General features: G+C 39.6%; 2 protein-coding genes and 1 non-coding gene across 3 annotated transcripts; all 3 read left to right on the top strand.

Annotated features, from left to right (window-relative positions):
• Positions 1 to 743: 743 nt before the first annotated feature.
• LOC111571764 (cytotoxic and regulatory T-cell molecule) lies at positions 744 to 8,859 on the top strand. Its single transcript, XM_023275093.3, has 11 exons — positions 744 to 807; positions 2,538 to 2,678; positions 2,805 to 2,957; positions 3,122 to 3,241; positions 4,381 to 4,536; positions 4,979 to 5,233; positions 6,380 to 6,433; positions 6,632 to 6,694; positions 6,829 to 6,975; positions 7,268 to 7,354; positions 7,762 to 8,859. The coding sequence occupies exons 1-11, from the start codon at positions 762 to 764 to the stop codon at positions 7,911 to 7,913; spliced, it is 1,374 nt and encodes a 457-aa protein (XP_023130861.1). The 5' UTR covers positions 744 to 761; the 3' UTR covers positions 7,914 to 8,859.
• A 646-nt stretch (positions 8,860 to 9,505) lies between these two features.
• Positions 9,506 to 13,852, top strand: hspa8 (heat shock protein 8). Its single transcript, XM_023275092.3, has 9 exons — positions 9,506 to 9,662; positions 10,601 to 10,810; positions 11,126 to 11,331; positions 11,415 to 11,567; positions 11,684 to 12,239; positions 12,407 to 12,609; positions 12,806 to 13,004; positions 13,079 to 13,311; positions 13,404 to 13,852. The coding sequence occupies exons 2-9, from the start codon at positions 10,606 to 10,608 to the stop codon at positions 13,599 to 13,601; spliced, it is 1,953 nt and encodes a 650-aa protein (XP_023130860.1). The 5' UTR covers positions 9,506 to 9,662; positions 10,601 to 10,605; the 3' UTR covers positions 13,602 to 13,852.
• LOC111571784 (small nucleolar RNA SNORD14) lies at positions 12,646 to 12,738 on the top strand. Its single transcript, XR_002746408.1, has one exon. It is a non-coding gene; the product is annotated as a small nucleolar RNA SNORD14 (small nucleolar RNA).
• Positions 13,853 to 15,359: the final 1,507 nt, after the last annotated feature.

Here is a 15,359-nt window from a genome sequence, read left to right as displayed (position 1 = left end):
CCATTGTGACACATGTTGACCTCCAGTTTAAGAAGTACAAATTTAATAAGAAAAGCACTCAGAGAGCGCAGTACTCCACCAAGGGTGCTCCGTCGTTGTATGATTTCTGATGGATGGAATCTTTAAAAAATTAGTGGTCCACACCGGTGGATTTGTAGTAGGAATCATGTGATCCTCAGCAGGCAGCTGACGTAGTTTTCACTTGTCATAGTTACAGTGACGCTGTCCCACTATCTCACAATGATACAGAAGTGTTTAATAAATCCGGGGATCCAGGCTATAAGCCGCATCACTGCCAAAATCTGATCAGTAGCTCCTTGTGTCATGTCTGACCTTCCCTGAAAATTTCATCCAAATCCATTGTTCCGTTTTTGAGTAATGTTGCAAAGAGACAGACATACAGACAAACCAATACCGATCATCACATATCTCCGCCGCGTTCCTTGGTGAAGTAACTATGATGATGTCTCTCCTTCATTTTGTAGTAAAGTGCAGCTCACCCTTAATTTTATGGAGGATTTCTGTTGTCCACATATCATTTCATTTTCTATATCTACTTTATTCTGTGGAGGGTTGCAGCAGTGTGTATGAATCCTGAATTATTAACCTTTTACCTTTACTGTATCACATGAGAATCCCTTGAATCAAAAAGTCTGGGGAAACCACATAGCTATGATGTCACGGAAGGTCCCTCAATGGAGTAGAAATAAATCGAGCGATGAGGAAGTGCAACAGTCAGAGTGAGATTGACAGTGACAGAGATGGAAGTGAAGCTGCAGTTCAGCGTGTTCATGCTACTCATTCAGGGTGAGTACGTTATTTTATTGTTTGTTGACAGACAGAGTGTGTGATGAAACATAGAGAAGACTGAAATGAGACAGGAACCTGACCCAATCATTACTACTGATGACTACATACGACAGTTTAGATAACTTACCACCGCGTCTCTCTACAGCACTGTGTGATGTTTGAGCTTTTGATGGTTCATTTTGAAAAATTAAGTGAGAATCACAAACTCTGATGCTTCTGATAAATCAAATGGTTTTATCTTTGAATAAAAAGCATTGTTGCCTGAGCTCATACGTTTTGAGACTCATATTTATTTTTATGTTATGTGGTAATGCATTGCGTCTCAGTTTGGATTCTTGTTTAACTGCACATTCTCCTCTAAAAGTAGAATGAAACAACTGTTTTTAGACATTTGATTTAAAAGCTAAAATAAAAACATGATGATGATTATTAAATGTACGCTACCGTTCAAAAGTTTGGGGTCATCCAGGCAGTTTCATGTTTTCAATATAAACTCACACTTTTAATCACATGCTAACATAATTGCACAAGGGTTATCTAATCATCAGTTAGCCTTTCAACACCATTAGCTAACACAATGTAGCATTAGAACACAGGAGTGATGGTTGCTGGAAATGTTCCTCTGTACCCCTATGGAGATATTCCATTAAAAATCAGCCGTTTCCAGCGAGAATAGTCATTTACTACATGAACAATGTCTATACTGTATTTCTGATTCATTTAATGTTATCTTTATTGTAAACAAATTCTGTTATTTCAAAAATAATGACATTTCTAAGTGACCCCAAACTTTTGAACGACAGTATATATTTACATATTAACTTTTATAAAAAATTTTAAAAGGCTATCTATCTATCTATCTATCTATCTATCTATCATCTATCTATCTATCTATCTATCTATCTATCTATCTATCTATCTATCTATCTATCTATCTATCTATCTATCTATCTATCTATCTATCTATCCATCCATCCATCCATCCATCCATCCATCCATCCATCCATCCATCCATCCATCCATCCATCCATCCATCCATCCATCCATCCATCCATCCATCCATCCATCCATCCATCTATCTATCTATCTATCTATCTATAAAGCATTTTCAGGTTCATTTAAGGTAATAGCATAACTAACAAGCCCACTAGAATGGAAAAAAAAAACCCTCTGATCCTTTAAGCCCACTGTCCTCAGCACTGGTGTGAATTTGCCCCCACAAATGTGTTTTCCAAACAGCTCGTCATTCTCACCCCATAGGAAAGAAAGATAATTTAAAGCCCCCGTGAACAACCTACACTAAACTTATTTTCTCTCGCAACTGCTTTACTTTCTCTTTCACCATGAAAGGGCTGACCACATTACTTCCTGTCACAGCAGAAATGCATTCAACATGTAATGGGGGGCTACTGCTGTCACAAAAAGAAAAAACAACCACACACACCCACACACAAACACACAGTGTCAAGCCAGTGGCAGAGATGAGTCAAAGTGTGAGAAATGTTGTTGTTTTTTTTTTTTAACTTCGGACTACTCTATAAAAAGGAAAGAAACAAGCTTCCACTTCTCTTGACGTGACGTAGTAGATGGTTGATAATTTTTTTCTGAAGGGTAGTATGGTATTTTATGAAAAGCTGCATGCATCATCAAACTTTGGCATGTAATGACATTGTGTTTTGTTGTTAATTTTCAAGCAAAGTTATGTGTTATGACTCATCTGATTGCAGTTTCACTGGCGGTGTGGCAGCGTGTGACTGTGATGAAAGGTGAAACACTCAGCTTAAGCTGTCCTATTACTAACGCTCACAAGTCTCATGTGGACTGGAAGAACCCTGAAGGATATATTATGTTCTTCAATCGTAATCAAGGTGAAAGGACTTCTCTTGTATCTCAATTACACTAATCACACTCAAACTGACTGACTGACTGGGCCAAAATTACAAGAATCCCTCAGACTGATATTAAACATCTTTTTTTGTTGTTGTTGTTTTCAGCTTTAAAGGACAAACGCTACAGCATCAACAAATTCTCTGAGTCGGAGTTCTCCATCAGTATTTCCAATGTCACTTTTAAAGATGGAGGCAATTACACATGCTCGCACTACGACCATCAAATGACAGAAAAGAAAGTGGAGGTGACAGTATTAGGTGAGAATAATGTTGCTGAAGAGATCTCACTTGACAATCGTGTAGTAACTTTACCATCAGAGCTACTATCATCATCACATCTCAGCATGAGCATTATGATGTTGGTTGGATAGCTATTTCATAATCCTGTATTAACATTTGTTCTGGTATTTAATCTTTTTAAGATTTTCCCAGAATGTTAGTAACACGCCATGATGGAAAGATCATCATTAAATGTGTTGCTAAGGGGAACCCCTCCCCCCCCAACATCTCCTGGGAATTTGATGTGGAGCCTGAATTTCTTGGTAAGTTTGAAAAAAAAACTGAGGTTGTTAATTTCAGTAATGAAAATGAGAAAAAAATGGAATCAATTAGTGGAGTCATAGAAGGTAAAGCAACTCACAGAGTCACATCACCTTCCATCTTTAGCTGCTTCTTTTGGTGAGCCATATTTGTCGTGCAGAACAGCCAATGGCATTGCTGTTTTCGAACGATGAAAGGGGCAATATGACCCTGTGACTGTAACCTGAAGCTTTGCACATACTGTGATGCAAATATACACTGCAAAAACACCGCCACAGTCTTCTTTCAAACTCAAATCAAATTAAAATCCATCCATTGCAAAAAGAAAATTCATCTAGCCCTAAAATTAGTAGAAAGGCTGCGATAAACATGATTGAAATAAACCATGGATTGTCAAAATTCAAGTTAAACAATAGCCCTTGTACGTCACTATGACAAATTGAGACTAGTTACCTTGAAACAAGAATAATAACTGAGTATATTTGGTACATAACAAAATGTATATTTGATATAATAAAACCGAATCATCTTAAGAAAGGATTTTATGACTTTTGAAATGTTTCTTGAAGTTTACAAGCAAAAATAGCAGGAGCTTTGACACTTGTCATTGTTTTTGACAGTATTTTGTCCTGGTTGATGCATTTGCACTTTTGTAGGTAAAACAAAACTAGACTTGACTCTTGGGGCGCCCCACTAGCTTAACAGGTGGGGCGGGTGACCCATTAACAGAGGCTATAGTCCCCGATGCAGTGGTTATGGGTCGAATCCAGCCCGTGGCACTTTGCTACAGGTCTTTCCCCTACTCGTCTCACCCCGTTTCCTGTCTCTCTCCACTGTCCTATATAATAAAGGCCAAAAAAATACAAAATAATTAGACTTGACTCCGAGCGCATCTCCTAATGACACTGCCAACCACAACTGTTGTCATTTTACCCGCATTGGAAATGTTCTTTTAACAAGGGAACCCGACACTGCAAACCTGTAAACTGACTAGTCTCCCAGCAAACTCAAAATAAACTTTTTGGAAACTATAGATGTTAATTTGCTCAGGTGTCTTATTTGTGATGCCTCTTTTTCTCTTGATGTAATCTACGGCACCTTCTCAGCAGAGGATGCTAATGACATCTGTCTCATTCCACAGGTGATGTACATTTCCGACATGAAGATGAAAAATACGTCTCTGTGGGGATGCTGCACATTTTCCCACCGAAGAAAAGAATCTCTGTAAAATGCCTTGTTCGCCACCCAGCACTGCATTCTCAGCCTTTGATGAACTTCATCAAAATTGGGCGAGACTGTGAGTATATTTCTTTTGATCTCTTGCTTACCTGCTGCTACGTCACTGACTATAACTTTTGGAAATCACAAATTAGCAACAGTCACTGTATTAGAAACTCTTGTGGACTACAACGCACTTCTGCATAAAGAGTGATATTTGAGGAAGGGACACAGCGTAGTGGTGTCGTCACAAAACAGGGAAAACACTGCAGAGGGTTTTTTCCTCATAAGTTTCTCCGTGACGCTGTCCACAGAACTGGACTGTGAAACTCGACCCGTCAAAAACCAGAAAAGGACAGCCCCTTGTAATTTCCTCTTTCTGTGTGCTGTAAATTCTAATTTTAAAAGAACAATATGAGACTTTCAGATTGTTAAAATGTGAGCGGGAATTTTCACTTCGATTTTCTATGAACTGAATGCTGTTTCCCTTACTGATAGTATAAACTCTCTTTCTGTCGCAGCTAAAAGGACCCGTCACACGACCACAGTTAAGCCTCAAGTGTCCACAAGGAAGCTGGAAACAACGACCAGCTGGATCAGAGATAGTAAAACGGCAGAGTCCTTCACATCTGGAGACGTGAACAGGCCTTCATTGGGGAGCTCACCTGTTTCCTTCACTCAGCAGTTTTCCTCTACTGACATAAAGACAGTTACAGCACCTACTAGATCTCCTCTCATCAGTGATACATCCACAGGCTCACATCTCAGCGCTACTGGTGAGTTAAACTGCCCTTATGTGTATGTGATTTTCATGCTACACTGGCTTTCAGTGAAAGGAAATTCTACAACAGATGACATACACTACTGTTCAAAAGTTTGGGGTCACTTAGAAATGTCATTATTTTTGAAAGAAAACCTTTTTTTCAGTGAAGATAACATTAAATGAATCAGAAATACAGTATAGACATTGTTAATGTGATAAATGACATTTGTAGCTGGAAATGACTGATTTTTAATGGAATATCTACATAGAGGTACAGAGGCCCATTTCCGGCAACCATCACTCCTGTGTTCTAATGCTACATTGTGTTAGCTAATGGTGTTGAAAGGCTAATTGATGATTAGATAACCCTTGTGTACTTATGTTAGAACATGAATTAAAGTGTGAATTTTCATGTAAAACATGACATTGTCTGGATGACCCCAAACATTTGAATGGTAGAGATGATGGACCACAGAAGAAACAGCAATAGTCTTATAAAGCAACAACCAAAAAGTTATTTTAAGAAGACATTGCAGAAAAATAGTTACACCCTTTGACATTGTAAATTATGCCAGTCGTCAAAAACATACATATAACAAAGCCTCCATACATTTATTAAATGCACAGTATCTAAAAAAAGCAAATTCTACACTGTAAGTAATGTATTACTCGGTGTAACTAGTGCATGTTGTACTACGCAAATGGCGAGCGTGGGGATGGAAACTACAGATCACACTTTCACATTGTATCAGACTGCTTAACCGCCTCTGTGGTTGTGATGCTTTTAGATCTGTTTCCTGTGATGAAGATCTCAGAGTAAAATGTGAAACTGTCACATTAGATGTCTTAATAAATTCTGATTATGGAACAGCGAGGTGAAGAACACCTATGAAATAGACATGAATATCTAAGATTTGACTTCCTGTCTCCAAAAATACTCCTTACATCTTCTGTCTTCTCTGTTTTTAGCTTGAAAAGACTAAACAGCAGTTTTGCAGAGATAAATCCGTTTAAAATCTTAAAGTTATACAGAGCATTGCGTTTATTTTAATGATATTCATTTATTCATCTGCTTGTCTCCCTTTTTACTCTTCAAAAACTTTTCTGATTTCTGTTTTCCAGTTAACTTTAATCATCATAATATCTTCATTTTTTGTAGATAACTCAACCGAGGTGAGCAATGACACCACTAGTGAGGCAATAAACACAACAGGTATGAAATTCTCTGTATAGTAAGATTACTGTATGTGCAAAACTGTTCTTGAAACATGTGTGTCTGATGCCATCTAGTGATAGTTCTGGACAACAACAATTGAGTTGCTTCATCAGAATAGATGGTTGACTTGGGCTGCAGCACTTTCATTAATTCTTTGTTAATTATTCTATATGCTTTCTACATTCTTCTTTATAGGATGGACATTTGTCTCTAATACAACAGAAAACGTCTCTTCCTATAACAATACGGAGAGAACAGGTAAATTCACACCAGAAAACATACCGCCTTGTGCATGAATAAGACTAATATGCAGTTTCTCTGCTATGAAAATGCTGTTTACATCACAGGCTTTCCCTATGCACACTAAGATTCACATTTTTATCCATTCTCAGGGAGCTCTGACTCAAATATGCAAAAGGGAAATGAGGGAAATTCATCATTACTGGTCCTCCTAGTGACATGCCTAATCTTTGGCCTTCTGGTGGTGGTTATTTTTTTTGCCATCAAACTGAGGAGAGCACACCTAGCCTGGAAGAGGGGTAAGCTGACCAAATTCCCGTTTTCTGCATGACAGGACACATTACTAGGTTGAGGCTTATGTTAGTTTCAGCTTTAGTTAAGATCATATATCCATGAAGCAAATCCTCTGTGCTGCTTTTACTCTGTCGTCTGTGTCCTGTATGTCCAGACATATTGTTTCAGTTCCCTGCATTTGAAAGGTTGAAAGAGCTATATAAAAAAGAGGAAATAACATAGATAGACTGCAAGTGCTATCTTTATGAAATGTATCATTAAAAAAAAAAAATCATATGACAGTTTTTATTGTTACAGAGAATGAAGATTCTAATCCATCAGAGGAGAGCAGTAAATCCAAATCAAGCCAGGAGGAGAAAGGCTTCCAAGCACAAAGAAAAAGAGGTACACATAATGCACTAAATTTTTTGTTGAGATAATCTGTGGAAATGTTGTGAAAAGCATGCCAGCAGAGGTTATAACTGCCCCTGCTCATATGACATGCTTTGTGAATTGAAACATTATTCATTTTGTTTAATGGGTTCAAATTTCATGTGATTATTATTGAATGTAACTTTAAGGTTTAGACAGTGAATTTCGCCGCTTAGTAAAACATGGTTAGGGTGGGAGAGGTAAGGTAAGGTGCAAGCTTTTACCTTGCCACCACCTCATGCCTTTCAACCATAGTCTCTGGTGACAGACTTCTCTTTGCTCAGGTACAGCTGGTGTGTGAAGAAGCAATCTATTTCTGTAATTAATCACTGATTGTGAAATGCTCTCTCTCTCTTGCTCCCTGTCTCTATTCTTCACAGCACCCTTCAACACAGCATTCACACACTATGTTACTGAAGAATCAACAATGACGTCAGCGCTACCAGAGAGTGTCAACAGAGAGCACACCTTGCGACCTCAAACCATAGCACAAACTTCCGCCAAATCTGATGTAAAGGAGACATCACTCTAGCATTGTGTGTAATGTAGCTTTAATGATATCAGCAAAAGCATCATGCTCAAACATAAGCTTTATTAACTGCAAATTTAGCACAGTGTGTGCAGTGTTTACAATATTACTCATTAATTATTAGCAAAAGCATGCTAATACCGTGTTATCCCTCTGCTTTGGTCTCAAACAGCCCCAGTTCTTGGTGTCTTGGATTCCATTTAATGTTAGAAAAACTCCTCTGAGATTCTTCTCCATGTTACATGATTGTGTCATACATCTTTTGCAGATTTTTGTGATTTTGTCATGCTGCAAATCTACCATTCTGCCACATTATAAAGGTTACTGGAGACAACTGAAATTATCGTGATATCCACAAAAGCAGTTTGGGACGACTTTTTTGTGGCATGGTGGATTATCTTGCTGGAGGCAGCCCTTTGACAATGGTAACCTGTGGTCATAAACTGACATACATGGTCATCAATAATATTTCAACTGGTTATGGCATATATCAGTGATTGGTACAAACAGGCCCGAGTAGTGCCAAGAAAACATCTCCCACCTCATTAAACCATCAGCAGCTTGGACTGTTTTCACAAGGCTGGTCCAGGGATTTATGCTGTTGACACCAAATTCTTGGCCTATCATCTGCAGCCTCAGCATAAATGGAGACTTATTAGACCAAGGTGTTTTTCTTCAACAGTCTTCAAATCCAGGACATCAGCTTGTTAAAAAAAAAAAAAAAAAAAAAAAAAACCGAGCTTGTCAGGCACCAACCGTTATTATGCCGTCGTGATTCACATTTTCCCCACTCTGATATCTGATGTATTATTTGAAGAACCTGACCTGTAAGTGCAGGAGTTTGTACATTAATGCATTGCTTGTAACTGTACTTCTGTATTGTACTCTGTAAATAATGTATAAATATTTTCTCTGTAAACATGTACCAATAAATAGTATTTTGCTGGAGCATACTGTGTTTGAACATGGAGGAGCAGCGTTTAAGGAAATAGTTTTGCATATTATCTGTATTTTTTATGATCATCTACACAAATACTTAAAATTATTAAAAACGAGGTTTCACTGACTTCCGAAAACGTTTTTCGAATATTTTAATGTAATTATATTACATGTAGCTTATATCACAGTGACATTATTTCAGATGTATCTGATTATGTGTTACTTAAAGGCTCTGAGGCGACAAACACTGAAGCTTTATAGAAACATAAGCCAAATATAGCTCAAAGTATGAAGAAACATCAATACTGTCCTTAATCAAAGTAGTCAAAAACAAATTTTCATAGGAGGAAGTGCACTAGCTAGCCCTGGTCAAGCTATGTCAGGGCTGACCTTTGATTTGCTTAGTAATTCCCCCATCTAAAAAGAGTACAAGCTGATTCCATGGTTTCATTGGACGTTTTAGTGTGCAATATAGATATGAAATCTCGGAAACAAGGTCGTTTGTCTCACGACACGTTGTCTCTCCAGTCAGAGCTACCGCATGGTCCCTGCGGTCATTCACTGCGATTATGAAATAAAGCCGATAAAACGGGAAGCCGGAAGGATCGTCATTTCCGTCATCAAAGATGCTACGCCTCATTGGTCAACTGTCGAGGAAAGACTGAAAGACTCTACGCTGATTGGCTGCTGTGCCGACCATATAAACGATTCGTTAAACCAACCTCTTCCTTTCCCTTCTCATACCGGCAAGGTCCAGTCTCCCTCGCCGTCCCTTCCTATCCAACACCCAGTCAACCTCGGTTCAGAAATTCGGTAGGTAACTGTAGAATACGTCCCCTCGAAAGGGATAAGAATATATTTGTTCCCACATTCGTTTTGCTTTGCTTCGGTGTTGGCGTTTGCCTCGTTGAGTGCCACCGGTAGCCGGCAGATCTTTACTGTAGCCTTAAAAATAGTCGTGCGTGATGTAAAGGAGAGAGCAGATTGGTAACGATGGCGATGATCAGAAATCGAATGCTTGTTCTGTAGCTGTAATCCTAAACTAAAGTGATGCATTTTTTTAACGACGGCGCCGTTGTGGTGGTGAGGGTGGGGGTGGTGTGCTGAGACGTTCCAGAATGTTCTCGAATAAGAGCTGTCAAGTTACCCGGATTGAACTGACTTCCGGTTGATTTTTAAGAACAAAAGCAGTCTTGAAACAGTGAGCGTCTCCGATTGAAATTCGTCTGGCTGTGTTGCCTCTAACCTAACTAGTTTAATATACGGCTTATCCAGGATACTGCAGTTTATTTCATAGATTAAACGGTAAATACGCCCTTGCGTTTTGTTAACTTCCGCTCTTTGCTGATGCGGTGTTCTTGATGAGTCATTGTCACATGGCCAAAAGTACCGCTGTGCTGGCACGGGACGTTTTTACAGCATTGCTTCGGCTTGTTGCCAATACGATTTGTTGAAATTGCATACTATTACTACTTTAATACTTAAATGCTGCTTTAATTGTTGTGCTATCTGATAATCCACTCTCTCCACTGGAACTATCATTTAAAGGTTAAAGTAGTTTATTAGTATTTTAAAGTGGAGGAAATCAGTTTGGTTTCTATCTAAAATTCTTAATAGTTTCAGTAATTTATTTTGTGTAACCTATTGTCATAAGTTTGTTTAACTAAGTAAATTTGAGGCAACACTGAAGATACTCGGAATTTGTCACTAATTGAGTATATTGTTTCTGTTGCCTTTGTTTCTATATTCAGGAAACATGTCTAAGGGACCAGCAGTTGGTATCGATCTTGGGACCACCTACTCCTGTGTTGGTGTGTTCCAGCATGGCAAAGTTGAAATCATTGCCAATGACCAGGGCAACAGGACCACACCCAGCTATGTGGCCTTCACAGATAGCGAGAGGCTGATTGGAGATGCAGCCAAGAATCAGGTTGCCATGAACCCCACCAACACAGTCTTCGGTAAGAGTGAACTGTCTGCTGAAAATGAAATAATTTTTCACAATAGTCAATTACTTCAATGTCCAACCTAATCCAGTGCACTGGTCTTAAGCAATTGTAATTTTTAAACTCCTATGATCATTTAAAAAATACATTAGCATGACATGACTTTATTCTTAAGTTGCCCCATCAGATCACAATGTGATTAGTTTCCTGCCATTGGTAATTTCCACGAGAGGGTGAAAGACTTAGCTCAGCTCCTCTAATGTCTGAGTGACATTCCTAGTGGAAGGGCACTCAAGTTTTTATTTTAAAGAATTGTTCTGTGTTTTACAGATGCCAAACGACTGATTGGCCGTAGGTTTGACGACACAGTTGTGCAGTCAGACATGAAGCACTGGCCATTTAATGTCATCAATGACAACACTCGCCCCAAGGTTCAAGTTGAATACAAGGGTGAAACAAAGTCCTTCTACCCAGAAGAGATTTCCTCCATGGTGCTGACAAAGATGAAGGAGATTGCTGAAGCCTACCTCGGAAAAGTAGGCTTTTAATGTGGTTAAATAGTGAATAATGCTTAAAACTTGATGTGCATCACACTAATGGTTGGGCTATACCTTTTCAGACTGTCAACAATGCTGTAATCACAGTACCTGCCTACTTCAACGACTCACAGCGCCAGGCCACAAAGGATGCTGGTACCATCTCTGGCCTCAATGTTCTGCGTATCATCAATGAACCAACTGCAGCTGCAATTGCTTATGGGTTGGACAAGAAGGTAAATAAGACTTCAGAAATTTCCAGTTATACCAGAGTGTGTGTGAGACCAAATTATGGCATTTCATCATGAGCTTCTGTACCTTTGGAAAATAATCTAAACCCATTAAATTTCAGGTTGGGTCAGAGAGAAATGTTCTCATCTTTGACCTTGGTGGCGGCACTTTTGATGTGTCCATCTTGACCATTGAGGATGGTATCTTTGAGGTCAAGTCTACTGCTGGAGATACCCATCTTGGTGGGGAGGACTTTGACAACCGCATGGTCAACCACTTCATTGCAGAGTTCAAACGCAAGTACAAGAAGGACATCAGCGACAACAAGAGGGCCGTTCGTCGTCTGCGCACGGCTTGCGAGAGGGCAAAGCGCACTCTGTCTTCCAGCACCCAGGCCAGCATCGAAATCGACTCTCTGTATGAGGGAGTTGACTTCTACACCTCTATCACCAGGGCTCGCTTTGAGGAGCTCAACGCTGACCTCTTCCGTGGCACCCTAGACCCTGTAGAGAAGTCACTTCGTGATGCCAAGATGGATAAAGGGCAGATTCATGACATCGTGTTGGTTGGTGGCTCCACCCGTATCCCTAAAATCCAGAAACTTCTTCAGGATTTCTTCAATGGAAAGGAGCTCAACAAGAGCATCAATCCAGATGAAGCTGTTGCCTACGGAGCTGGTAAGAGTCTTCAATGGAAGATGACCACATTCTGTATTTTACTAATTGCTTGCTTAGTGATGTCTGTGCACACTTGGGAGCTAGAGATCAGGGCCTTTGATGAATTAAACTCAGGATTCTAACTTAGAGAAACTTTTTCAAGGGCTAATCATCACTTATATTTACAGCTGTCCAGGCTGCTATCCTGTCTGGTGACAAGTCTGAGAATGTGCAGGACTTGCTGCTTCTGGATGTCACCCCTCTGTCCTTGGGTATTGAGACTGCTGGAGGTGTCATGACTGTCCTGATCAAACGTAACACCACCATTCCTACGAAGCAAACCCAGACCTTCACCACCTATTCTGACAACCAGCCAGGTGTGCTCATCCAGGTGAGGACAACATCAACATATTTGACTCTTAATGTTTCGCAGTGATGACGTTTATTCCTGCCATTCGTAGTTTCCACCAGAGGTCGTAAGACCAAAGATGGCCCTGACCTTCCTTGGATGTCTGAGCGAAGTAAACTTGGCAGAACTGTTGGTTCATAATTGAAAATCGTCTGCTAACTCTACATGCTTTCAACAGGTTTATGAGGGTGAGCGTGCTATGACCAGGGACAACAATCTGCTGGGCAAGTTTGAGCTGACAGGCATCCCTCCTGCTCCACGTGGTGTTCCCCAAATTGAAGTGACATTCGACATTGATGCCAACGGCATCATGAATGTCTCTGCTGTTGACAAGAGCACTGGCAAGGAAAATAAAATCACCATCACCAATGACAAGGGTAAGTTACAGCTAAATTGTAAGCACCATTTTGAATGTACAGTTGCACAGGTTCTGACTGCACTGTCCTCCCAGGTCGCCTCAGCAAGGAGGACATTGAACGCATGGTTCAGGAGGCTGAGAAATACAAGGCTGAGGATGACGTGCAACGTGACAAAGTATCTGCTAAGAACGGCCTGGAGTCGTATGCTTTCAACATGAAGTCCACAGTGGAGGATGAGAAGCTTGCTGGCAAAATCAGTGATGAAGACAAGCAGAAGATCTTGGACAAGTGCAATGAGGTCATCAGCTGGCTGGACAAAAATCAGGTAAATATAAAACTTTTTGTCAATGTACAACAGAAGTGCAGAACACAAAGAGCACAAATGATTTTTTTTTAAATGTTTTTTTTATTTTGCAGACTGCCGAGAAGGATGAGTATGAACATCAACAGAAGGAGCTGGAGAAAGTTTGTAACCCCATCATCACCAAGCTGTACCAGAGTGCTGGTGGAATGCCTGGTGGTATGCCAGAGGGCATGCCTGGTGGCTTTGCTGGAGCTGGTGGTGCTGCTCCTGGTGGTGGATCCTCCGGCCCAACCATTGAGGAGGTCGACTAAACATTCCATCCAACTCCTACCTCTGAGATGTTTTTCAAGAAAGTAACCCTCTTAAAGCACAAGTTACAAGCTAAAAGAGTGTAATTTCAAGTAAAACAGGGTTCCAAGCTCACATTTATTGCGTTGTGTGCGACACAAGTGGGAACAACTTGTAGTTGGCATTACTGAGTAGTCACTTCACATGTACGGTACAGTGTTTTGTATACTGGAATGTCACTACCTTGACAATAAATCTTGTAACCCCCTGCTCATCTGAAGTGTTTTTCTTGTGCTTTGCAGAGCCCTCAAATTTTTGCTTTCAAATTGAATGAAACTGTGGAATATGTAGTTATGATAGTACCACAGTGCATATGTCGTAACCTAGACGCAATAAACTACTTAAATAATGTAAAATTCTTGCAAAGGTGACGAAGAGCAAAACCTTGTACCTGACCTGTTCAGAGGATGGAGTATGAAATGTGTCAGCTGACTTCACCCTCAATATGTTTTCTGCTTCTTTTATGAAATGCAGTCAATATGGTGCATGTACTTTCAAGGTTTTTTTTTTTTTTTGTTTTTTTTTATATGACAATGCGTATTATCAAAATGATGTAATTACGAGGGTGTCAAGGTTGGAGGCTTGTGAGGCGGACACTACTTGACATAATACTTTGTGGCACCAAATTAGTAGCCTTTATAATAATAAAAATCAGGACGGACTACTGTTCTGACCGACAAGAGACTAATAGAACATAATGAAATGTGAATGATTGCCAGGCATTACTCCGAGCAGGGAAACCAGGCAATATGGCTGCGCTGTTCTTCCTGTTACATGACCTGACATTGCGAATGTGGTTTGACTCATAAGGGAGACACAAATGAAGCGAAGCCACTATGAATTTTGGATTAGTAATAAGCTTCTATCTTTCGGAGTGTAAATACACGAGAGACGGCTTGTTTGTATTTATTTTTGTAACCACGGTAGTTTGAACTTCCGGTTGGGCACTTCAAGACCGTGCGTCGCCGTCTCCATGGTTACCTTACTGCATACTGGCAAAGGACAACAGGTTAGTATCTGAGCGAGTTCACTTGTCTAAATGTTTCATTAATGCCGCAGTGCCGTCACTGTAAACACAGGGAAAGCTGTAGATAGTTTACGTGGTCAGAACTGAGATGTAACTACATGAAATTACCGTACGCTAACTTCATGTAGTCAAAAATACGATAGCCGCTGAGCTAGCTGTAAATGTTTGCTTTTATATTAAACGATAATCAAAACATTATTTGTATTCTGGGGCGACTTGGATCAACAAATAATTAAATTCAAGGTGCAGGTGTATTGAATATAATATAATGACAAAGCCAAATACCTCATCTGAAGCTAGTAAACGATGTTATCTGAACATTATACTGTGTAAAAAAAAAAAAAGATGAATCAAGACACAGCAAGTATTCTCAGAATCAGAACAACTTTAATAAGAAAATCAATACATTTACAAAAAAATACAGGAAAGCGTTGGGATATACAGTCTGGATTGTGATGGTAGTAGTAATACAGTAGGTCATGTCCCAAACAGTTACCTGCTTAGCAGAAATGGAAAATAAACATCATACAAAATGGCGTGTCAAACCTTCCTAGGTATGTATCATGGACTTACTGTAGTATGGAGAGTCTTCGACTTGAATACAGAAATATATTAATATAGTTCTTGAAGCATTTCCATAAATGCTCAGCATACTTGAGTTTCATTTATAGCCTACTAATTATCTTGTAGAATA

The sequence above is a fragment of the Amphiprion ocellaris genome, chromosome 14, assembly GCF_022539595.1.
Source record: "Amphiprion ocellaris isolate individual 3 ecotype Okinawa chromosome 14, ASM2253959v1, whole genome shotgun sequence".
NCBI classification, from domain to species: domain Eukaryota; kingdom Metazoa; phylum Chordata; class Actinopteri; family Pomacentridae; genus Amphiprion; species Amphiprion ocellaris.
This window is presented reverse-complemented; position numbering and strand designations above follow the sequence as displayed.